Raw genomic sequence first — 25,722 nt, 5'->3', positions numbered from 1 at the left:
GGATTCTAAGGGAGAATACGTCAAAGGCACTTGGGTCTGGGGCATGACTATTGTTAACATGCAAGGCAATGTAAAGGCTGAAACAGCTCAAAGGAGATTGTTGGGGGGGAGGGGGAGAAGGGGGAAGCCTAACAAACTGGAGTTGTCAGGGAACTGACACCCAGTTAAGCACAAGTCTCTCTCTCTCTCTCTCTCTCTCTCTCACTGGAGGCAGGGGTGTAACAAGGAGACTTGTAGCCCCAGGCAAACCCCGAGACTGTCACACATGATCACATACTATCTATCCTACAGAACTTCTGCTGCATCCAGTGCACAGGATAGACAATGAAAGAAGGAAAAGCAAGTGATTGGAACTCAAGAGCTAGGTTCTATTCCTAGCTCTGTCGCAGTCTCTCCTCTTGAAGTTGGGTAAGACAACCATAAAGCATACTGTGACAAAGCTCTGTCCTTGTCTCTGTGGGTCCTGCATTTCCTGATGGATTTCGCTAGCCTCAGAGGCTCACTGTGACCCTCCACTTAACCCTTCTCTCTCTCTAGAGACAAGGGTCACAGTCTACTTGAGCCATTTTCATCATAAGCCAGCAAGGGAGATGAGGAGAAGCTATCCTCCCTTGCACAGGCTCTGTTGTCTCCCAGTCTCAGTGATTAATCAGGGGGGCAAAAGAGGGGGATCCGGGCCCACCCTCTACTCCGGGCTCCAGCCCAGGGACCCTAATAGTATCAGCTATGGTAGCTGACCTTTTAAGAACAGGACACATACAATTCCCTGGGCTACTTCCCCACAGCAGCCCCCACTTCCTCAAGCTCCACTTCACCCTTATCCTAGGGCCTCCTTCCTTGTGCCTGATATGGTGTGTACAGCTCAGTCTCTCCAACAGCGCAACTTCCTCCCACAGCTCCTGACATTCACACCCACCTGACTAACTGGGAGGCTTTTAACTAGTTTCAGCCAGCCCCTGATTGGCTTCAGGTGTCCCAATCAACCTAGCATCCTCCCTGCCTTCTGGAAAGCTCTTAATTGGCCCCAGGTGTCTTGGCAGCTGCTCCAGGTCAATTATTTACTTATCCTGGTACCAGGGATTTGTTTAACCTGGGGCTAATAGATCTATCTCCCACTACTTTTCTATAGCCATCTGTCCTTGCCCCATCACAATACGTATAAAGGGACCAAACTAAGGTTGCATGAGCAGCTTAATTTTGGCCTTTCCTCAGTGCTCGAGTAGCAGCATTAACATTCTTTTAATGTAATCTAAAATAATTGGGCAAGAAATCACTGTATAATATGTGCATCACTGCATATGGCATTAACATAAAAAAAGTCATTTCTCAATTAAATGTGATCCCTAACTTTGTATAGAGCAATCTGCTGTACTTTTACCGGATACCTATAATTATCATGATGTTAGCATATTGCATTTATAATGTCACATGGGAGAGGTGTGCAAGTCCTTTTCTATGCAACTAGATTTGATTAGACTCTTCAGACACCTTCCAATCAATTGGCTTAAAAACAGATCAATAAGGTTCGTGTACTTATATATTTGTTAACACTGAACACAAAATAGATTCTATAGTATTAGACTCTAGAAAACTTGGTAGTTTTGCTACTTTGCAACATTTCTGCTCAGCTTTTTTCCCTCTTCAAAGCTGGAGTTTGGCTATTTGGAGTAGAAATGTCCTTTTGGCCACTTGGTGGGGAAGAGTATTTGAAATCTGAGGGTCTTAAGAGAATTACTATTAGAACATTCAGTGTATTCACTATTATTCTACATCCTTTTAAAAGGAGCTTACCTTTGTATTCATGTGCCTCGACAGTCGACAAATCCATATCTTCCAACTTATCTTCACATTTCTTTCAGTTTATAACACATGGTTACTTGTACACACTGACAACACATTTAAAAAAAAAATCTTTCATTCTCCCTGCAAATAGGCTCCCCCTGCAGCAACTCGAATGCTTGGCTGGTAAGCCCTCTGTGAATAAAGCAGCATACACAGTCCAACAGGGTATCTCCACCCACTATTTGTATTCCTATTTATACTCCAGATCCATCACAACATAGCAGCAGTTATGTAGAGCTCTCTTCCTGCTCCCTGGCTCAGCCTTTTATACTGCTTGCTTTCTTCTCAGTGTTATACCACTGCTGAGCTAATTACCTCAGCAGGCTCCCCACAAATGCAAGTGATCCCTTTTACCATTACAAACCCAAAATAAGTTCCTCCTACTCTAACTACACCCAGTGCACTAAAAGTTCTAAGTGACCAGTGTGCTGGTTTTCAAAAGCCTCTATTTATAGCTGCTAACAGCACCATGCCCCACTACCCAATATGTCTGTTAGTCTATAAGGTGCCACAGGACTCTTGGTTGATTTTTACAGATCCAGACTAACACAGCTACCTCTCTGATGCTTTCTGGAAGGATCTTAATTGGCCCCAGGTGTCTTGATTAACCTTGAGCAACTGCCATTTGGTTACCATGGTAACCGGATTTGTTTAGCCTGGGGCTAACATACTTGTTTCTCACTACTTTCCTATATCCATCTGGCCTTGCCCCATCACATGATATATATGATTTTTCCAAACCTTCATGTAGTAAGGTCTGATTGTATGTTTGGGCAAGTCTAGTGAACTGTAAAATAGGAACTGAGAACCGACATTTATTAAATGAAGGGCTGTAACACCATGTAGTAAGGTTTCCCAATGCCTCCCATTATAAGACCCTGTGGGAACAAAGAATACAGGTCAGTGAGGGGGCAGGCATGACTGGAAGCCAGTGTGGGGGAGAGCTAGACATATCAGATGAGGAGGCAGGAAAGAGGAAACTGGGATTAGCTGGGCAAGAAAATAAAAGACAAGAAAGTGGGGGTGGAGGGAACTGGAACTGGCTAGACAAGGGACTTGAACTAGGAGTGTGGGGACTGGGAGTCAGGAGTCGTGAGACTAGTACTTGCTAGGCAAGGTGACTGGGAGTGGGATGAGAAACCCAAGAAGTAAAGACTGGGACTGGATAGACAAGGGGAATGGGACTGGGATGGAGATCCAAGGTGGGGGAAGAGAGAATGCTGGGACAAATACAGTTTGGAGATGACTGGGGCAGAAGGGGTCCAAAGGGGCAAAAAGTCTGTGCTCACTCGAGCACATTCCGGAACCTGAAATGGAATCCAAGATTCCTGAGTCTTACCATTTTTCTGCTATCAGCAAATATCTATGAAGCCTTCTGGCAAAGCATCCCACCTCCCTTTAGTGCTGGTCCACACACAAGATGACAATCTATTATTGGGACCAATTACTACCATATGCTCAAGTGCCAGAGGTCTGTGTGGAACTGGATTCCATCCCTTCCCCTCTTCAGTGTTCCTTTGTGACACTAATTAAGTCACTTATAAGCAAACTTTTCACAGGTAGTCACTGATTGTGTATTCCTCATTTTCTGGGTGCATGATGAGATCCTGGGGTCTGATTTGCAGAGGAGAAAAGCACTTATAGCTGCAACTGAACTCAATGAGAGCTGGGCTCTGAACATAAGAAGTAATATATAATGGTAAATACTCTGTAAAATCAGATCCTATTTTAAAATTAGGCACCCAAAATTAATGGATACTTAATCTTTCTGTATCTGAGTTCCTCATCTTTAGAATTGGGACAATATGAACCCTCACCTCACAGGGATGTCGTGAAAATAAATTAATTCATGTTTGAGAAGTTTGCAGATACTGTAGTAATGAGCATAAAAAAAAGCATCTAAGGAAATCAATAATTGTCTTCAAAGCAGGGTTAGAATTGTATGCAGTAAATAAGGCCTACCACCACACATTGAACAACAAGAAGAAAATGAAATACCGAACAGCTGCTCACTAAGTGAACACCATTCATTCTGTACAAGGAACATGGCAGCCCTCCTATGGAAAAATAGGAAGTGATCCATGTAATTAAAGATTTTTTTCATAATGAATATGGGAAAGGGGGCATATTAAGGTTGCACAGTCAACCTTTTATATATAAGATATAGCTTATCAGTCCAATTATACTTTGGTGGTTTATTTAAAAAAAGAGAGAGACCCAATCCCAATAGGTAATGAGTGTCTCCTATATAATGCTTATACCACCCAATTAAATTTAACTGGGAGCTGAAGACTCTCAGCACCTTGTTCGTGAGGATCAAAGTTCTTAAAAATGTGTAATATAATTGAGTCAATATTCTTAGTTTCAAAACCTTGCTATCTACCCACTGTATTTAACTGTTAGCTCACAATGACTTCCAAGAAATTGTTAGTACATATCTAGAGTACACAGATCCTTTGGGTCAATAAAATTAGGTCGGAAGTGTCATCAGACTTCCAGTTTGCCGTTTTCATGGTGTCATAACTAAAAGGGAAGGGTAACAGCCCTCCTGTGTACAATACTATAATCCCTCCTGGCCAGAGACACCAAAATCCTTTTACCTGTAAAGGGTTAAGAAGCTCAGGTAACCTGGCTGACACCTGACCCAAAGGACCAATAAGGGGACAAGATACTTTCAAATCTTGGTGGGGGGAAGGCTTTTGTTTGTGCTTTTTGTTTTGGGGGTTGTTCGCTCTTGGGACTAAGAGGGACCAGACATCAACCCATGCTCTCCAAATCTTTCTGAACAAGTCTCTCATATTTCAAACTAGTAAGTAACAGCCAGGCAAGGCGTGTTAGTTTTATCTTTGTTTTCTCAACTTGTAAATGTTCCTTTTGCTAGAGTGTTTATCTCTGTTTGCTGTAACTTTGAACCTAAGGCTAGAGGGGGTTCCTCTGGGCTCTTTAAGTTTGATAACCCTGTAGAGTTATTTTCCATCCTGATTTTACAGAGATGATTTTTACCTTTCTTTCTTTAATTAAAAGCCTTCTTTTTAAGAACCTGATTATTTTTTCCTTGTTTTAAGATCCAAGGGGATTGATCTGGACTCACCAGGAATTGGTGGGGGGAAATGGAAAGGGGGGGAATGATTAATTCCTCCTTGTTTTAAGATCCAAGGGGTTTTGGATCAGTGTTCACCAGGGAATTGGTGGAGGAGTCTCTCAAGGCTACCCAGGGAAGGGAGTTAACACATTGGGAGTGGTGGCAGCAAAAGCAGATCTAAGCTGGTAGAGAAGCTTAGAAGTTTTCATGCAGGCCCCCACATCTGTACCCTAAAGTTCAGAGTGGGGAAGGAACCTTGACACATGGCAATGTTGTTGTGACACTGAGCCAGAAAGGGTTAAGCAACTTGCAGGCTAATTGATTCAACGTCAACCGTTAAAGACATATTAGAAAAAATATATAAATGGTAATTAGGGACATTTCTTATAAATAGCTGACAAAGCCATATTAGATAGACTAGAGTTTTGAAAAACAAACCAGTATTGTTAGAGAATTAGCAGTAAATACTAATTGTATGTGTGTTTACCTATATTTTGTTAGAGGTCAACAATGTAACCAGACAGTTCCTGTTCGTTACTATACTCTATTGATTCAGAGATCAAAAGGGAATATTAACATTTAGATGAAACTTGGGTGTAATAATACAATTGTCTATATTTCTCTTTGAAGTCTGTAGTAAACTGTCTATGAACTGCTTAATGGATAATGACCTTATGCTGGTGAATGCAACCTGTCTATCCATAGGAAATGGAAGGTTTTACTTCAAAGCCACAATATTCACCCAAATAACTGCTATCAAGAGGCTATCAATAGCCTGCCAGAGATCTATAAAAACCCGAGAGCCCCAATCTTGTATCTCGGATTTGCTAAAGCTTGGTCAGGGGAAGCTTGAGTTGTAAAACTGAGGTCTCCAGCTCCAGTGTGAATTTCCCTGCCACTCCTCATGGAAGAATTTGAACAAACTCTATAGATGGACTGATTCTGGAAAGAACTTTTTGCAACTCAGCAGCTCACCATCTCTACTATGAAACTGACATAAGAACTTTATTCATATCTGTATATATATAATGATTTTTTTTAACCACACTACTCTTTTTAAAATAAATCTTAGTTTAATTAATGAGAATTGGCTGTAACCGTGTATTTGGGTAAGATCTGGAATATTCATTGATCTGTGGGTAATCTGTCCACTCCTTTGGGATTGGTAGAATTTTATCTATGATGAACAAGATTTTTAGTAATCCTCATCATATTTGACTTGGCTGTCTGGGTGGGTGCCCAAGGCTGGGTTGCTTTTAGGGAACTGGGTTTTGGCTTCTGGGTAACCAGTAAGATATTATAGAAGCTGTTTTGTTGCTGGCTTGGTGAATCAAAGTATTAGAATAAACCACCAGTTTTGGGGATTGTCTGCCCCATTCTTTGCAGTTTGCCCTGATTGAGCAGTCTCAGTGAGGCCCACCCAGGCACCAACGGTCACAAATGTAATCTCTGTCTACTTATGCAGTCCCTATTGCACCTTCTAACACTGCCCAAGTCCTCTGTAATGAGAATTTTAGCCCGTAATTTTGGCCCTTCTATTTCAGGGCAGGACCAGAAAGGGTCAGGATGAATTAGAATAGAAAATAAAATAGAGAAAAGGTAACTTTTTTTTTAACTTCCCAAAAGGTCTTTTCAATTGTGGTAAGATTTGGGTTAGTTTTTAATTTATTCCATCCAGTTTTGCCATCCCTACAATAGCTGCACTATCTAAACACAGCTATCTGAGAGCAAGGGGTAGCCTCATGCTAGGGTGACCAGATGTCCCAATTTTATGGGGACAGTCCCGATTTTTGGGTCTTTTTCTTCTATAGGCTCCTATTACACCCCACCCCATCCCGATTTTTCACACTGGCTGTCTGGTCACCCTACCTCATGCTCCATTTTTAACAAGATCTGAAATTCCTGAGCATATTTATCTGTGTGTTGTTTTAGAGCAGCCTGTTCCAGTCTATGCTATTGTGTACTGCTGCTCACACTGCACTTCAAAACTTTTGAGAAAAAGTCTAGTGGGGAATTAAGGAAGGAACATGACTTTTCAGCATGTCACAGGTTCTCTGGTGCTTTAAGGAATAGAAGGAAACCTGATATGCGGAGATAAAAAGAAGCAGCCTGAATAAAATAACCTATGCTATGAGAAATGTGAGCAGACACATTTTTCCCCTTTTTGTTAATTTGGTAATTAACTTCCTTTATTTCATGCAACAGAACTGAACTTCAGTTCTTGGCGTGCTTTGCTGATTGAGTCTGATGACTAGGGAACCTAATATACACAACTGTGACTCATCTAATTTACTAGCGCTTATATCATATCTTTTGATGTTAGGAGTATGGAATTGCAAATATACTGGCAATGGGGTGATGGGAGTCAAATAAACACATCAGCAAAGTAACAAGCACAATGAAAGCACAGATTAGATATGCTTTCAGTTTATAATTATTTTCTGTTAAATGATAACTAAGCTAGCCAGTTTGAGTTCTAAGGATGGCACTTGTTGTTATATGGGAAATCCTGGTTTAGGAGTTACTTTGGGATCCCTATCTGCTAGTCTACAGTAGACAGTGTATGTTTCAAAAGTGTATCTCTGACCCACAGTGCCTTAAATGTAAACCCTGCTAGTCCAATAGCTAGCATAGATAGTGGCACCAAAACAACACATTTTGGGGGGAGTGAGGGGTGGTGGTAAATGCAGTTAGGTCATTCTCTCTGTCTCAATAATGTATACATTTTAAAAGTCAATATAGTCGAGCAATCAATTTTGAAGGGGGTTACTGTATCTGCTGTAAATAAATAGTGGACTTCAGTTCTCAGCAGAGCTTGAATCGGCATGAATATTTCCCTCCCCTCCAAATCAATTAATCAATCTTTCCCTTTTCATGGCAAAGCTATGTTGTAATTTATCAGCTAAAATTCTTAGAGTAGCACCTACCACTGCAGTATCTGAGAGAGAATGACAGATCACAACAGGCAAGTTGTTGTGTTGTACCTTGGTTTCACTAGGGGTACGTCTACACTACGAGATTAATTCGAATTTAGATAATTCGAATTTGGGAAACAGATTGTATAAATTCGATTGTGCGCGGCCACACTAAGCACATTAATTCGGTTTTTAACCACATTAATTCGGTGGTGTGCGGCCACACTACCCCATTAATTTTAACCACATTAATTCGGTGGTGTGCGGCCACACTACCCCTAATTCGAATTAACAAAATCAATTTTGGTGCTACTCCGCTCGTCGGGGTGGAGTACAGAAATCGATTTTAAGTGCCCTTTAATTCGAAGTAACTGGCTCCGTTGTGTGGACGGGTTAAGGATTAATTCGGATTAACGCAGCTAAATCCGAATTAAAGTCGTAGTGTAGACCAGGCCTAGGTTTCTGTGCATACCCAAAATGTCCATAAAATCAGGGCTGTGTAAAATGAGAATGTGGAATCATCCACCCTCAATCTGGGAGACACAAAAACATGCCATATTAAATAATTTGGTAAATTAGGATAAAATAGGATTCCACTATAATACAATGTAGGAATTTAGTTTAAATACAACTTATTAAACTTTAAAGGGTATGTAACTTGTTTTTTTCTTATTTTTTTCCTCATTTCTTTATTTCCTCTCACTCCTATTTTCATTCTTTGCCTTTATTTCCATTTCCCACCATCTTCCCGTATGGTTTTCTCTCTCTGATCTTTCCTCTTGTTGTTTTGGTACTTCCCTGTTCTTGTGTTTCTTTTTGTCCCTCCCCTTCCTAGGTGTAGGAGGATTCCCCCCCTCCCCCTGCCCCTGCCCTTCAACCTGTTTTTTTCTCTCTGTTGTCTGAACACCCCCTTTAATCTCAAAAGCATAACTCATCTCTTTTTCCCATTTCCACTCAGGTCTTTACTAATCCCCAATTTGTCTCTCACACAAGGCCCCATGAGCGCATCTCCCACCCAATTTCTGGACATCAGGACTGTGCAGCTGGCTTCCTGACTTTTGTATTATGTCCCTTTCTGCAAGGACAACAGGGCTTAGCCTCTGCAGAAGTTGGACAGGGTATGTTTCATCTAAGAGACTTTGTCCAAATAGCATGTACAACCTGAAACATGGCTGCTTTACATGGTCTGATGGTATTGTTTAGTTACCACTACCTCAAACATTTTTCTTAGGTTCCAAGAGTCATAACCCCATGATATCAATATATGTTTCTGCGAAATCTGAACTTGAACAACAGCTATGGATTACCTATCAATTTATCTGCAATACTCTGAACCTTCAGGGACTAAATTTTGCCAGTTTACATCCTCCCTAGCCTGCCTCTCCAGTGAAGCTGCACAGGAGGTAGTTAGTGTAGTATTATGTCAATTAAGCCTTATCTACGTATTAAGAAGTATATTTAAAATTCAAGTGTTGTGAACAGTTAATGTTTATAGTGCTATATTCTTCTAAAGAGCAGTTTGCTGGTCACTGTGTATTTGACTTTCCAGAAAACAGAATTGACTATTGATTTAGCTTACAGTATGAGATGCTCACTTTGGATAATCAATAATGTTACATAATTGTATAAGAAAATTATTTAATGGCAGTTTCAGTTTTCTAGGTGGATTACAATCCAGTCTAACCACCCAAAATACAATCAGATTACACACATCTTGTTTAATATATTTTAATAGGTGCTTTCTTCTGGTTATTTTAGAAATTATATATGCAAATTATGTGTTAAATAATTGATGAAGCACCTTGTTTTGCTTCTAGTTACAAGTGATGCTTTTCTTCACTAATATATTTAGACAGTAGTTCTCTTCACAGCAAGATTTTTGCATAGCATTTTAAAAGATATTTCAGCTCCTGCAGTGATGAAGGCCTATTTAGGAACAGCAAGTATAATTTACTAACCTGATTTATGAAGCAATTTCTACAATCTAGCAAAATAGCATTGTATAATATTATTACATAGGGATATGTATCTTTGTTGAGAAAACTAAATTCTTTAACACTTGGGGAACTCTGTATTATTACATTTTATAATGGAACAAAGTAGATCAGGGTAATTATCCCTCTTGTTTTATTAAAGCTTTACACAACTGTTAGAGGTTAATGCTGCTATTTATTTTCATCCTGTCAAATGTTACACTATAATAAAATCTATGTTACTAAGTAAAATGAGGAATGGAGGCATTAATCCTTCATTAGACAACAATAAGTGATGTAATGTAACTCTAGCTATGTATGTATCTGCATCTGGATAAATATAGCAAAAATACACAGAGATCAAGAACTGAAACCTGGAAACAGTTATTCATGTAAGTAAACTTCATGGCATGAGTAGTTCCATTAACTTTTCAATGTATTTATATGAATGTCTGCATGATTAGGCCTTTAATCTGCAGCCTATAAATACTAGTAGTAGAGTTACCTCTGTCCATATTTATTTCAGGGGAAATGATCTTAGCAACTGAGTGTACATGTTCTATATTTCTGTTAAAGGGCATTGTGGCGGGGCGACGACTCACCGGCATGGCACTCCTGCTGGTTGTCCAGGGAATTAGCTCTTTCCCAGCTCTGGCGCACCCTCTGCAGGCCAGTGTTTCGCCTGCCACTGCTCCTCATGTCCCTTCCGGACCCCGGTACCCTTTACATCAGGGTTCTGCCCCCTAGCAGCAACCCACAATCTGGGTCTCCCCACCCAGGGGAACCCCCAACCGCCTAACCCCACCTTGCCTCAATGGCTAGTGCCAATCATCAGCTAGCCTCCGCGCACTGGGGCAGACTGCAATCTATAAACCACTCATCATCAGCCAGGGGGGTTTGGACCTGCTGCCTTTCCTATATCTGGGCTGCCCCTCTACAGCCCTAGTACCCTTTTGTGGGCCCTTAGCTTGGCCTGCAGCCTGGGGCTTTGCTAGGCTGGAGCTCTCCAGCTTCCTCTGCCCTTCCCCAGCACTGATCCACCTCAGGTACCCTTCTCAACTCCCAGGCAGCCAAGTCCTTCTCTCTTGGGTAGCTAGAGAGAGAGTGTCTGTCTCTGGCCCTCAGACCTCTTATCAGGGCCAGCTGGGCCCTGATTGAGCTGGCCACACCTGTGGTCAGTAAGAGTCAGCTTCCCTGAGCTGTTCTCACTGCCCTTATTTCCAGCCGCATATATGCTGCTTTTAATCCCTTTTCTGCACGAGTGGGGCACTGCCCCACTACAGGCATTCTGAAATGAAATAGGATGTCTAAAGACACGCTAAGCTTAGAATGTTAATTATTTAAATCCATTGTTTCCTAACATTGTAATAAGTCCATCAATAAATCATGGGGTGGCTCTTCCCATTTACAGAGAAGCCTGGTGTAAACATCAGCTTGAAAAATGTTTTTTTTTTTTTTCAGACGCTGTGGGATTTGAAACTATGAAAAACATTTTTCATAATTGGAAAGGCTAGAAAGTTTGGGACTGTGTATAGTCATTTGGGGAGTTTGGGTCTGGGTACTCTCAAATTGGGTTTTGTGAGTTAATTCAGTGCAAAACCACACATACAAAACACCTAATTTCAAGACTTATATTACTGAACAAGTACTAGACAGATAGCCTGTTACAGTTATTGTGAGAATCATTACTTCACATGACCCTTCCAGAAGCAAGCACATGAGTGTCTGGAGCTGGTTTCAGCCAGTGGCATACACCCCCTGCCCTCCCACCATTGAGCAGGTGTTATGGCAATATTGTCTTAGTTTCCCCTTCCTTCTGCCATTTACCATTTAGCCTCGTGTCTGGAAGTTCCTCACTATGACTCTAGCACTCTGTCTGGACCATTAATAGCCTCTCCCCTCTTGGGGTGGGCAAAAATGTCTAGCAAGTCAGGAGGCCAGTAACCGTAGTGAAGGGTCAACAGTCTCCAGCCTCTTGCGGTTTGGATCCCTTTGCTGTACACGTTTTAATAACTTCCCTGTTGGGGTTGGTGGAAGAGCCCAGGTACACTCACTCCTCTGGGTTCCAACCCAGGGACTCTGTATAAAGCATTTGGAACCAATTTATTCCAATCCCTTGCTGTTTCCTACCACTCCCGTCCTGGAGACTGTTTCCTAGATCTTTCTGGAGGTCCAACTGCCTGGGTGGTTTTCTAACAGTGTGTTGCCAAAGGACCCAACTCTCAGCAAACTCTCTGGCAGCCACCCTTCCCTTCTGAACTGCAGCTTTTTTTACTGCCCCAGCTGTTGCAGGACCACCAACCAGCCACAGCTGGGGAAGCAGCTAGTCTCCCCGTAGACCTGTTAGCTGCTGGGACAGCTTGTCCTGTGTATACCCCATGACAATCAGACTCTCTAACTTGATAAATAACAGGGACAGGTCAGAAAGAAACTACAAAAGTATATTGTTGCACATTATGAAGACTGCAAGAGTTAGCAGTTTTCAAAGGAAGACACCATTTCTTGTAAAGGGAAAACCCTCTCATAAATATTTTTTTAGAATGGTGTGAGGAGGCAGATGATCCTAGAAAAGAATTATGTTGGTGGGTTTTCTTTTCAAACCGCTTTATATGTCTGATGAGGGCGATGGTGCAATTGCATGTCAGGTTCTGGCAAACAAGTCCCTCCAGACTTGTTTAGAAAATACACCACAGTTTGGCTCAGGATAAAAAGCAAGTCCAAAAGCGGCCAAAATTTCTATAGTTGCTTCAGTTGTTTTAGCTGAATGTGAGGAGACAGGTAGACTTGGATTATTTTTGTTTTTTCCCTTGCCTTTAATTTAGTTCTTGCCTAGGTGCACAAGCCTGAAGAGCTTTATAAAAGAAAATTGCCAGGTGGGATTTTTGAAAATCTCCTACCTCTAGGACCATTCTGTTTCACCATTATGTCATTTCACTTATATCTCTCTTTCAAACACTGTTTCTTGTACTTTCTTTTAAAATATTCAAAATATCTTACATTTCTCTAGCATGTTTCATCAAAGGATCCCAAAGCACGTTATAAACAGTGATGATGTTATATTTTCTCAATTCAATCCCCGAAGTCCAGATAATTTCTGTATACAGTACAAACCATGATAGGGTTGTTGTTTTTTTGCAAGGAAAATTCAGTGACAATTTCCTGAGATATTTCCCTACATTGTTCTATCGAAGGTTGGTGTTTGCCTCACTACAGAAAAGTTGGCAAAAGTGATGGGCCCCAGGGATCCACATGGAGGCCCATCACTCCATGGATGTGATGCATGGAGGAGCATTCCAAAGATGCTCTGGTCCCAGTGCCATGCCCCCCTCACCCTGTCTTCTGCCCAGCTCATTACACTGGCACATGTCTTGGGGGAGGATTCACCAAATTCATTAAGGGTTGTAAATTGCTGTGCTGGATGCAGTTCAGGTTTGTTTTTTCCTCTACATCCTCCCTACTCTAAAACATTACTTTGAAGGCATATGTACAACAGATATCTTTGCCAGCATTTTGCATCCCCAAGCCACAGAGTAGTACTCCACAAATGGAGGAAGTTCTTTGAAGATGCTAATTAAACTCCTTTAAAATATTACCATTCCTGGCCACAGATATTAACATGCAAACCAACCCATTGTTGCCCATTATCATCATCTTGTCTCCATAAGAAATACTAGTCATTCACACATTAAATACCTGCCATATATGAGTTACAAGATTAGGACTTTAGACTCAAGTTTTTTAAGCTTTTCATCGTGGACAGATGCAGATGTACAGCACTCCATTGGCTTCACTGGAGGCCTTAAGCAGCAGAACAGCTTGCAGGATCAGGGCCTGGGTATCTTTTTACCACAACATGCCAATTCAAATTGAAAACTCCACTGACTGTCCTACAGCAAGTAATGAGAAGTTATACAAAACATATTGTACAGATGTAGAGAGACATTTTTATAAGAAAAAATTACTTGATAGTTATGTATACTGGCCCACATTGTGTTCGGACTGAGGAATCATTGTTTGCCCTAAATTCAGTCTGTTCTTCCTTTTTGCTAGTTTAGACATGTGCCACAATTCTTGTTACCATAAAAGAAAAATACAAAAAAAAAAAAAAAAAAAGTAGAACACAATATCAATTCCATTTCCCGAGGTGCTGGTGTTTACATTATATGAACTTCAGTCCATGTGAGGTGTGAATTTTGGGATTATTCCATTGAACTCAACATTTTTGGGGAAGGATTGGAGCCTGCAGTGGATGCTTATTAAGTCTGAGCTTCCACTATAGTACTTTGATGGAAAATACTGAAACAGTGCCTCTTTGGCAGTGTTCCTTGATTGTGATTTGACCTGAGATGGGAGTGAGTAGTGCATGATAAATGGCTTGTACAATAAATACAATGCTATATACGCTCAGCTAAAACATTAAGGTTAGAAAAATGCAAAGAGAACCCAGTAAGTTTGTGTGATGAAGCTATCAAACTGACCAAGAAAATCACATATAAATATCAACAGAAATAATCCAGTCTGGTGTTGGGATCCACTTTTTCACTTTACTGCTCTATAGTAATTTCAAAAAAAACATTGCATTTTAGGGATGAGGTGCTCTTTAAGGACCAACCAAAGAATTACATTAAAGTGCAAACCAGAAAAAAAAGAAAGCAATATTTATTTCACAATATTATTGTAATGGTCCTTTAAACACAACTTTAACTTTAAACACATTAAAAAAAGAATCATAGCAACAATAGCAGCTTTCATAACTGTAAATTGATTGAGTTGAGATTCAATTGTTGTCATTATCAGTTTGGTAAGATCACTGCAGCCACATCAGTTGGCAATTAATTTTAAAATAATTATCCCCCCCTTTAATATATAAAAGTTCTTGTCTGAATGATTCTCTATACAAGGGATAATAAAAAAACTGATTAAAATGACACTATGAAGTGCAGTATTTCCTACTAGTAGGCTTAATCTAAACTTATAAGATAGATCAACATAGGTACATTGATCAGGAGTGTGAAAAAACCAACCCCCTAACCAACATAGCTACACCAACATGACCGCCAGGGTAGACACAGTTATGAAGATGGAAGAATGCTTCAGTCAACATAGCTAACTTTGTTCAGGGAAGTTGTGTTCCTACACCCAAGGAAAAACCTCTTCTGTCTGCGTAGGCTGTCTCAATACTATGGGGTTATGCTTACATAGCTGCACTGACATAGCAATGCCAGTACAGTGTCCAGAGTGTAGACACACCCTGAGATGGATGGCTCTTCCTTAACAGTAATGGCCAACTCTTAGTACTCAGCAGCTTGCTTCTACAAGAGGGTATTTTTCTGCCAGCAAATATCGAGGGCCAAACATGAGGAAGAGTGAAGCAGAAGGATGATTTAAAGTTCAATTAATAAAAAATTAAGAAACATAATTATATGTTAGCAATTTGCCATGAGTACCATTGTAGTTTTATATCACAATATATTATGTTAGCCATTTCTTTCCCCAATTGCATACCAAATAATGTTTTTCTCTCCCCACTCTTTTTAACAGTGAATTAGCAGTGTCATCCTGTTCTGGAATTAGCCATTGTGACTAACTACTGAGTAACACCGCGTGTGCCATCAATTTACCTAAATGTGTTCCAATGATCAATACTGAATCTGTAAAGCCATTTGTTCTTTGACTCTACATGGCAAAAATCATTGCCTAAAAAATAAATATTTTTTTTTGTTTCAATTGTAAGTCTGACAACTGTTCACAATATAAAACTTATGGGATAAAAATTAGTGATTCTGGTAATATTAGCCAATTCCAAAATATATATCTATTTTTTAAATAGGAGAAAAAATATTTTTTGAAATATAATGAATCATGCCTCAGAATGAAGTGAAATTTGCTTCAGTGGAGTTTAGGGAGACTTTCACTCACATGAAAACATCTCTACATTCTGCATTTACTAATAACATTAAATACTTAGTGTAGAAAATGTTACCCAGTTGCACAGTAAATAAACAATTTAAACACAGTCCCTTATGTACACTGAGTGTTTAACAGTGTGTTAATATGTGTATAATTGTCAAAAGTGCCTAAGTGACTTAGGGAGACAAGGTGAGTGAGGTATCTTTTATTGGACCAACTTCTGTAGGTGAGAGAGACAAGTGTTCGAGCCACACAGAGCTCTTCTTCAGATCAACATAGCTATATGTGGCTCGAACGCTTGTCTCTCTCACCTCATCCATCTTGTCTCTCTAATATCCTGGGACCGATATGGGTACAACTACATGGCATACAAGGAGTTACTTAGTGTTCATCTACACTGCATGAACTGGAGTCTGGGCTCAGAAACCCAGTAAGAGGGATGGTCTCAGAGACTTGGCTCCAGCCTGAGTCCAAACATCTACAGTGCTAGTTTTAGTCCCGTAGCAATAGCCCTAGTCAGTTGACCTGGGCTCTGAGACTCCTGTCTGTGAGTCCTTTTTTTTTTTCAGTGTCGATGAGCCCTAAGTAGATGAACCCTACACTGCTATTTTTAGTCCCGTAGCACTACTCTGAGTCAGCTGACCCAGGGTCTAAGATTTGCCGCTGTGTTTTCTTATTTTATTTATTTTTGCTGGGTAGAGAATTGTACCCCATATGTTTTGACAGGATGCATGGTGGGCTTTTCAAAAGCACTTTTCTCTGCTTTCATTGAAGTCATTTAGTTTTATCATTGACTTGAATTGTAGTAGAGTCAATGCTGAGTACTTTTTCATATCCCACCCATGACTTCCAACTGTAGACAAAGCTTTATTAGCAAAGTTTCATTCTATTATACATCTATTCCACTGTTATACATATGGTTGGGGCTACCTACCATATAGATGAAAAATACTGCATTCCATCATCTCCCACTCCTCTGCTGAGTAAGCCTGGGAGCCGTATCACAAAAGAGGGAAATGACCTTACTATACTACTCCTCTGTGTAGAGAGGGATGAGCAGGAATTGCAGGGTCTTGCTCTTATTGCAGTTGTTTCCTTAAGAATTACTGGGCTGGTTTTGGTATAACAGTTCCATAATGAGAGTGAAGACAAATGTGTCACAGAGACTCCATAATAATTTCCTACCATGTTAAAAACATTTTAAACTATAATGAAGCCCAGACTGAACTAATACTTTCTATAGACTAGTATAGACTAAATGTTTGCATACTCTTTGGTTTGGATCAAGTAATAATACTGCTCTCAAGATAGCTTCTGTACTACTCTAGTGTCCACATTCATTGCGTCACTTCTGAATCAAAATTGAGAAGCAAGCTTTAAAGTCTTTATTTGCAAACCATAAGGATTATGTTTGAGAAGGACTGACATCTATAAATGGGGAGAAGTGATGGTTTATAACCTGGATATGTATCCACTATGTTCTAATTGAACTGTATTATTAAGCGCTGTGCTGATAGTACCTAACATTGTGTCCTCCTTATTTACAGTAGATATTAGTACTGAACAAAAGAAGTTACCTGTAAAAATTTGAGTGGGAGAGCTTAAGGGAAAAAAATCTATTTTTATTATTGTTTACCCTGTAATTTTATTGATAAATTTCACATTAGTGGCTTGTGTGACTACTTTAATACTAACAACATTTTTTTTTTTTTTTTTTTGAAAAGAAAAGACATGATAAAGACATCACAAGCAAAAAAAAAAAGAAAAAGAAAAAACCAATACATTATTATATCTGAAGTCAACAGCAGACTGCCTTATAAACATTTTTTCCAATAGCCTGCCTTACTTTGAATTCCTATAATTAAATGTGCTATCTGACAGGATATGCTTTGAGAGTGTAAGCAGAGATCACACAATGCCCAGCAGTGCCTTATGAATAATGGAACAGCCACCCATTTGTATACACACACCAGAAACTGTGGATCAGCTATAGTCAGCTAAACCTTGCACAAAAAATTCCTCTTCTGTGTCATACCAGGAAAGCATGATCTTTAAAACAGACACTTATCAGCCATTTTTCGTTCAGGTGAGCGCATCAAAAACACTTTGCACAAAAGGATGCACTGAAGAAACAAAGAATAGAATCATTTCATCCAGTCATTAGTCTTTAAAACACTGAATCTCTCTGTACTTCTAGAATTTCACACAACAAACCAAAAGCACCCTTGGTTTTACTCCACTGATTTCAGTGCAATTACACCAAGGATTCGTTTATTCATATCGGTTAATCTTTATGCAAACACTTATAACTAGTTGTGAGTGAACCTAGGAGTCCCCTCTGTTCTTTGGTCAGGGCACCCCTTGTATCCACAATCAAATTACAGGTACTGTTGTCGTTGTTGTTTTAAACTTGGCCTGATTCATGGGGGCAACAACTCTCAGGCTATTACTCAAATTGTCAGGTATTCAGGTGAAGAGGAAGGCACAATTTCTTAAAACAAAAATAAGTTGGTGGGAAGGAGCTGCTAAGCCCTCCTGCCCCACCTCCCATCTTGCTGGCAACTTGGGGAAAGAGATTGGTAGGAATAGAAGGAGTTGCTAACCTCCTCCCGCATTATAACACATGAAGGGGAAGAAGCAGCCACTGAGACACACCACATGCTAGCCACACATGGGTGGGGGTTTAAAAACTCCTGGGAGACTAAATTAACTAAGGTCAATGGGAGGGTTATAAAGTGGAAAATCTAAACCCAGAATCCCAGCAGCCAGAAGGAAAAGTGCTGCCTTTCCCCACATCCCCCATTTCCCAACAGGCAGAGAGAGGAATGTAAATACTATGATCCCCATCCCCCAGTATTATCACTGGAGATATAAAATCAGTCACTATCAAATGAAAAGACTATGCAGCTTTCATAATTGTTCCCCAGCATTTCAGGGCTTTGTTGTTTGTTTGTTTGTTTGGTCTCCCTAACACTCTCTCTCCTGATTTGTGTTTTTAGTGAGAATAACAATGTACACGATCATTCTAAAGATAATAATAAAATAATTAATAATGATGATGATAACAACAACAACTTACAGACAGAATTTTTGTGGTTACTGTCTTTGTTGGGCAGCATCTTGACTCCTCTTGACTTCAGTTCAATTGCTTTTTTCACTGTTCAAAACAAGCAAACAAAGACCAAGAAAGTTTATTAAGACATATGGTAAACACACACTGCATCCACAATGCATGTACTAAATGAAAACAAAGCAATATGGAGTCCTACCATGAAATGGAATTTACAGTTACTTCCCAAGTAACCCAATTTACTTACTTTTTTTCTGAAACCATAACAATTTAATTATGTATCAGAAGAAAGTTGAGAGCCTTAGCATTTATTAGCAGTAATAACAGGAATATTTTGACTTCAAACAGAATGTTTAAGTTTCATTAGAGCCAGAAAAAAGACAAAACTGTCCTAATGATAACATGCTCACTATGAATTTATGTTTCCTATTGTAGATGACAAAACTTAAAAAAAAAATTTCCAAAAAACCTATCTTCATTGTACAATATACCCCCAACAGACACTTTTTTCCTGTTTTTTTAAATTAAAAATAGAATCAGACACATGCAAATATGCAACAAATCTACAAAATTTAAACCTATGTGGCATAGTCCCACAAAAGTAATTGCTTTACAAACAAACTTGAGTTTGCTCTGTCAGAATGCTGAAGACAATCATCAGATGATATCTTTCAAGAATGTTGTACATTCACTGGGTAGTCCTTCTTTATATTCAACCTTTTATCTTTTTCCTGGAGCTTTGTATGTGATAGCTAATGATTTTAAAGTTTGTACATTCATACTAAACATTCATCCCAAAGTTTACACATTCATATATATGACCCTCATTTTCAAATAATTTATTCAAAATAACAAAAACAAAAAACAAAAACCTGCAGAAATGTATTTATATATTTTCTCACCATATTAACAAGTAAAACAATGCTCAATTCTACTTTTCTGCTAATAGCTAATATATGGAGCTATCAAATTGTACATTAGTTACACTATGTACATAATCATATGAACATGTGAAGAGACAGAAGACTAAGAACAGTATACTGCCACTTGCTTGTCACATAACAAAAGAGTGAATTAATTTTGTTTCTCTACTAGACTTCTTTGCTGCTCTTGCTTCCATAGGCGCCGACTCCGTGGGTGCTCCAAAAAAATTAGTGGGTGCTTAGCACCCACCTGCAGCCAAGCTGCCCCCCTTCCCCTAGTGCCTCCTGCCCGCCAGGGGCCCCACTGATCAACTCCTCACCCTCCCTCCCAGCGCCTCCTGTACGCCGCAGAACAGCTGTTCAGCAACGTGCAGGAGGCACTGGGAGGGAAGGGAAGAGTGGGAATGGGGCACGCTTGGGGGAAGGGGGTGTGAAGAGGTGGGGCGAGGGTAAGAAGAGGTGGGGTGGGGCCTTGGAGGAAGGGATGGAGTGGGAGCAGGGCTAGGGACGGAGCAGGGGTGGGAAGAGGTGGGGCAGGGTGGGGCCTTGGGGAAGGGGTTGAGTGGGGATGAGGCCAGGGACAAAGAGGCAAGGCAGAGGTGGGTGCTTGGAGGAAAGAATGGAGTTGGGGCGGGCCTGAGGCGAGGGGGGGTGTCATGCACCCCTTGGGTAGAGAGGAAGCAAGCGCCTATGCTTGCTTCATCAAAATGTTGTTTGTAGTATTCTTGTTGTGTTGGTCCAAGGATATTAGAGAGACAAGGCGGGTGAGGTAATATCTTCTATTGTTAACCCACAGGTGACATGGTGTTTTTTATCTTCTCATTTTTCTGTGAGAGTTCATTAAAAATCATAGTGATTGTCTCGTTTCACCCACCTACTGGTTGTTATTGGGGGCATTTAGTGCACTGGATGAGGTACATCATATGTTGTGATAGGTATGTATAGGACCCACGGATCTTGAAAGATGTGTTGTGGGGAGGTGTTGATCATCATAGCAGTGGAGATATGTCTACAGATTTTGCATCTGTTGTTATGGCAGGGTCTGGAGCTGCTTTGAGTTTGTGTGTCTATATCACCAGTAGGTGACTGCTTTTCACAAATAGATCACTCCATATCTGACCTCTCAGTTCTCATCTTCGAAGAAATTCTGAACAACACCTTCAAAAGACAAGCCAGGGAGCTTAAGTTCATAACTTTCTTAGACACTAAAAATCATGCACTTGAGAAAGACACTGAATATATGGCTTATTACAATAATCTGTAACTCACTACCCCCTTTTTGTCCTATGACAGCAAAGGTGTTAACTGGCCACTTCACTTTGAATGGTCTCCTACAGTTTGTGTGTATACTTACTTATGCTACACAAGCTGTTGCACCTTGTATTTAGCTGTGACACTTTGAGTACATTTCCCAGACCTGAAGAAGACTTCTGTGTTAGCTTGAAAGCTTGTCTCTTTCATCAATAGAAGTTGAACCAATAAAAGATATCACCTCACCCACCTTGTCTCGCTATGAAAATGTGGCAGCCTTCTCTGAAGTGTTGACATCCTTTAGGCAGGCACCACAGGAAGTGTATTTTGTGCTTTATACACTGTGCCATACTAGATAGAAGCACATGCTTAAAACTGAGGAAATGTGTGTGAAAAGTCATAAAGGGAAAGTTAAATATCATTTTACCCATATGGGCTGAAATTATTTTGACCCCGGGCTTAATTTGAGTTGATTTTTATAACAATGAGAGTATATTGTACCAAAGCTCTATCCATCTAGAGACACTAAGGCTGCTAGATAATTTTCTCACAATAAACAAAAGGATTCCTGTCAAAAATGTTATCATTTACACATATGTTGATGAGAAAGTGGAGAAAAGAAATGAGTTGGTTTTGTGGAAAGGCAGCTCAGAAGGGTTCTGGAAATATATGACATATTATTTAATTCTTAACATTAAAGCACTTATATACTATCTGTTTTTGTTTCCTTCAAACCATGACACAACCACAGTCTTTTACAATATATATTTTTAAGTATTTCAAAGGCAAAGTGATAGACAACGGGAACAATTATGATAATGCTGGAAGCCACTGTTTGAGCTATCTAGTCTAATCTCCCCTGTGACAAGGAAGCAGGACTCTATGCTGCACTTTCCATAAATCATTTAATACCCACTTGCATGTCTCTGACTTTGCAAAAGCCACATCGCTGGGCAAACTGTTCTACTCTCTGATTGTTCTTCCCATTAGGAAGATTTTCCTTATTTCCTAGTTTAATTTTTCATTTAATAATAAAACGAAGATCAATGGGTTTAAATTAATATAAACAACACTTTTCTACCCATAACTTATCTTCTTTTAAGTATTTCTCATATCTAAGTTTTCTCATATCTCCTCTTAAACATTTATTTAGTGTAAGTTAATTGAATTCATTTCCCTTTCTCCATAATTCACAATCTCTAGTCCTTGTAAGAATTCAGTTCTCTGTCTTTGAACATTTTCCAACATCTATATTACAGTAGAGTCTACCAGAATTTAGTACAGTAATCCAAATGCAATCTGAACAACATAGTGTAAAGCCAACCCTTCCTTTTACTACACATAAACTAAAATTAAACCCTACCAAAAGGAAAATAGTCACCTGACAGCACTTATATGCGCCTTACAAGCTAATGCAGACAGGAATCTCCAAATTCAGCTACAGAGAGAAAAGGATCAGAGTGTAAAGAAGTTTTGGGGCCAGAAACCAGTGAAAGTAAATAGTGAAAATAAAGACAACAAGGAGTCTGGTGGCACCTTAAAGACTAACAGATTTATTTGGGCATAAGCTTTCGTGGGTAAAAACCTCACTTCTTCAGATAAAGGAAATTTCAAATTCACACAGCAGGCAGGTTCAGTGTTAAGCTTTTACAGGGGTTTAGACTGAAAAGGAGTACAAGTAAAAGTAAGTGTACAGCCCCAACAGGAAGAAAGTAAGAAAGGAATCTTCACCCTTGCATTTCCGGGACTCCACTATCAAGGTGTCTTTAAGTAATGTAGCAGTCTTTTACCCACAGACAAAAGGAGTAGGAGATACACCTTTTTTCTTTCCTTAAAGCATTCCTCTCTTACAAACTTGCATCAAAATATGACTCAGAAATGCTTATTATTTACCCCAGACAATTGATTGCACTAACCAACCCATATAACCTTTCTCATCCTGAAAATATACATACATTCTTTTGTTTCTAGAAAGTATTTTCTGAAGCATTGTTCTTCACAAGAGCATCAAACTGTAACTTACATTCAGTTTGTTTTCTGTCATTACCTCCAGATCACTCCTTACAATAGCTTTCTAAATAATACTTCCCTATCTTTTATCTAGGATGTGAATTATCATTACAAAGGTATTTCATCCTTTATTTTAAACCTTGTCTCCCTTGGAATTGACCCATATCACAATTTATCCAAATCACTTAAATTTTAATATGTCCAGTTCAGTGTTTTACTATACTTCAGTTTTGTGCCAACCACACAGATCGATGCTCAATTAACCTTTCATGTTGTTAATGAATATATTAAACAATATTAGTGTTAGTATTGAACAATGAGCAACCCCACCTGACATTTCTCCTAATCAGCTGTAACATTACAGAAAATCATAGGGAACAAAGGTTTATCTGTAACGTAGGCCTCTATTAAGTTCAAGAATAAAACATTGACCACCCCAGTGGTGCAGAAAAGGGGAAAATTTAAGGTTCCAGGGCTATACTATGACCAGGTTGCAAGAAACCCCATAGTAAATTAAGATGGAATAACATGCTCCTAGGGGAAATTTCTTCTGAGCACCCATCAGTGAGTGGTTGGCTTATGTCTTGGAACATGGGGGTCATAAGTATATCTATCTAAAGTCATTTGGATGTTGTCATTAGCCACGTAAATGTCTAATCTTATTTTGAATTCTACTGTGCTCTTTCTTTCTGATAATTTGTGATAACAAGTTGTACAGATCAATTATACAATGGATAAAAATGGATGTTCTTTTTATAAGTTTTAATTTTCAATAAAGGTGCCCCTCTTCTTGTATTACGAGAAAGGTGTATAGGGTAAAATATCAGTTTTCAGGTATGAACAACCTATTTTTTTGGACTTTTAAACTAAGCTAAACAAAGCACCAGAAAATGCAATACAGGGAACAATTCTGTATGAACATCGGGTTGAATCAAAAGATTGATATGAATCACTTATTCTCCAAAACCAAGTAATTTTGAAGCACCCTGAGCACCCTAGCAATATTTAAAAGACTATGATCTTCAATAATAGAAATTCCTGAATATAAGTAAGATGCATCCAGATTCAGTTTTTGAATATGAAAAGCCAAACCCCAAAATTAAGAAAACTCACAAAATACCAAAACTCCATACAAAAGTTCAGTGAACACATATGAAAATAAAGCAGAAAAAAAGATTTGAGAGTACAATATATTAATCTGCTCCTCTTGATATCGTCCCAGTCACCTCATAGCAGTCACAGGGCAGCCCTGAAAGTGGCCCCTTGCCTTAGTTTCCTGTGTTGATATGTCAATAAACTCAGAAAGACCTCTGTCTGTTTAATAATATCCCTCTTGGGGTTTGGTTTTACATTTGACTGTATTACGTAGAAAAAAATCTTCCTCCTCTCCCACACAGCATTAAGCTGAACACAACCCCTTTTCCTTGGGGAATTGCCTCAAAACTCCCCTAGTCCCAAGTTCTTCCCTGCAGGAAGTACTCTCACTCTCTGCCACAGCTTCTTATTCCTATTTCCTACTCTTCTCTGTCTCCTTATGGACACCAGCTACTCACTACAGGGCCCCACTGAAAGCTGTTAATGAGGCCCATGTAAGAGCCCAGTCCACAGCCCCCACATTTGAGAAGAAACAGAAATGGTTTGAAGCAACTGATATCTTCTGTCAGCTACAGGGTTGGCTTAGAAAGACATCCCTCCCTTTATTTTTTCCTTACCCCAGAGGTTTCTTTCTTTTTTTTTACATACATACCCACACACATTATATATAAATCATTGATTTCTACTTTCAAAAGGAAAGGCCAGGAACAGTCAGGAATAATCAGTGGTATGGAATCAACTGGATCCGATACCAAAGTTTCTCCCAACCAGGTCATCAAAATTAGGAGTCATAACGGAAGATTTGATTGGAGGAACAGAAAGTCCAACTGGAACGTACCCAAGCTCTGGTACTTGTTGAAACTACAGCTGATCCATATGTCATTTCCATAAAATACCTTTGGATTGTTTTATCATGAATGAAACAGGTCACGGGCATTTAACAGTTGTCCAGGTACCCATTTTCCTCCAAGACTATAATCACGACTCCAAACTAAGTCTCCTACTTGAAAAGAATGATGATGAGTTTCACATCCTCAATCAAGTTAAGTAGCTTGGGATTTGGCTACATGTGAGGCAATATCAGGACATAGCAGGTCCCAAGAGGTATGCAAAGATCACTTCAAGAAGAGAGTTGCAGGTAACTCCTGGGGTAGTAGCATGTGCTGTGTTTCTGTAGACAAGCAAGAAATTGTCCAGTTTCTGAAGATGACTCGGAATAGACTTGTTAGCTTTAAAGGCATGCTTATGTGTTTAGCAGAATGCTTTGTACAATCCATTTGTATCAGGACGGTGTGGAGCAGAACATATGTGCTGAATCCCAGTTGAAGCCAGGAACTTCTGAAATTCTTCAGAACAGAATTGAGGTGCATTGTCACTCACCAACTGTAACATTAAACCAACTTGGCTAAACAAGGTATGAAGATGTCCAATGGTCGTGGTAGCTGTAGTAAAAGTTGTTCTGAAAACTTCTGGCCATTCTGAATGGGCATCAACTATGACCAAAAACATATAACCTTCTTGTGGTCCAGCAAAGTCCACATGAATATATGTACAAGGAGTCTGAGGACATGATCAAGGGTGCAGATATGCTGAAATTGCTGACATATAATATAGCACTTCACCTTTCTCTTAGTATCTTTTCGATACCTGA

General features: G+C 39.6%; 1 protein-coding gene across 1 annotated transcript in view; it reads right to left on the bottom strand.

Moving 5' to 3' along the window:
• CSMD1 (CUB and Sushi multiple domains 1) overlaps window positions 1-25,722 on the bottom strand; it is a 1,543,069-nt gene that overhangs the window by 656,466 nt on the left and 860,881 nt on the right. Inside the window, exon 7 of the mRNA XM_029912248.1 lies at window positions 18,802-18,879. Coding sequence (XP_029768108.1) covers window positions 18,802-18,879 — 78 coding nt within the window. The remainder of the gene's footprint in view (window positions 1-18,801; window positions 18,880-25,722) is intronic.

This window comes from Terrapene carolina, unplaced genomic scaffold (assembly GCF_002925995.2).
Source record: "Terrapene carolina triunguis isolate 2854851 unplaced genomic scaffold, T_m_triunguis-2.0 Scaffold42, whole genome shotgun sequence".
NCBI classification, from domain to species: Eukaryota; Metazoa; Chordata; order Testudines; family Emydidae; genus Terrapene; species Terrapene triunguis.
Note: the sequence above shows the minus strand (reverse complement) of the source record. Positions and strands in the feature narration are given on the sequence as shown.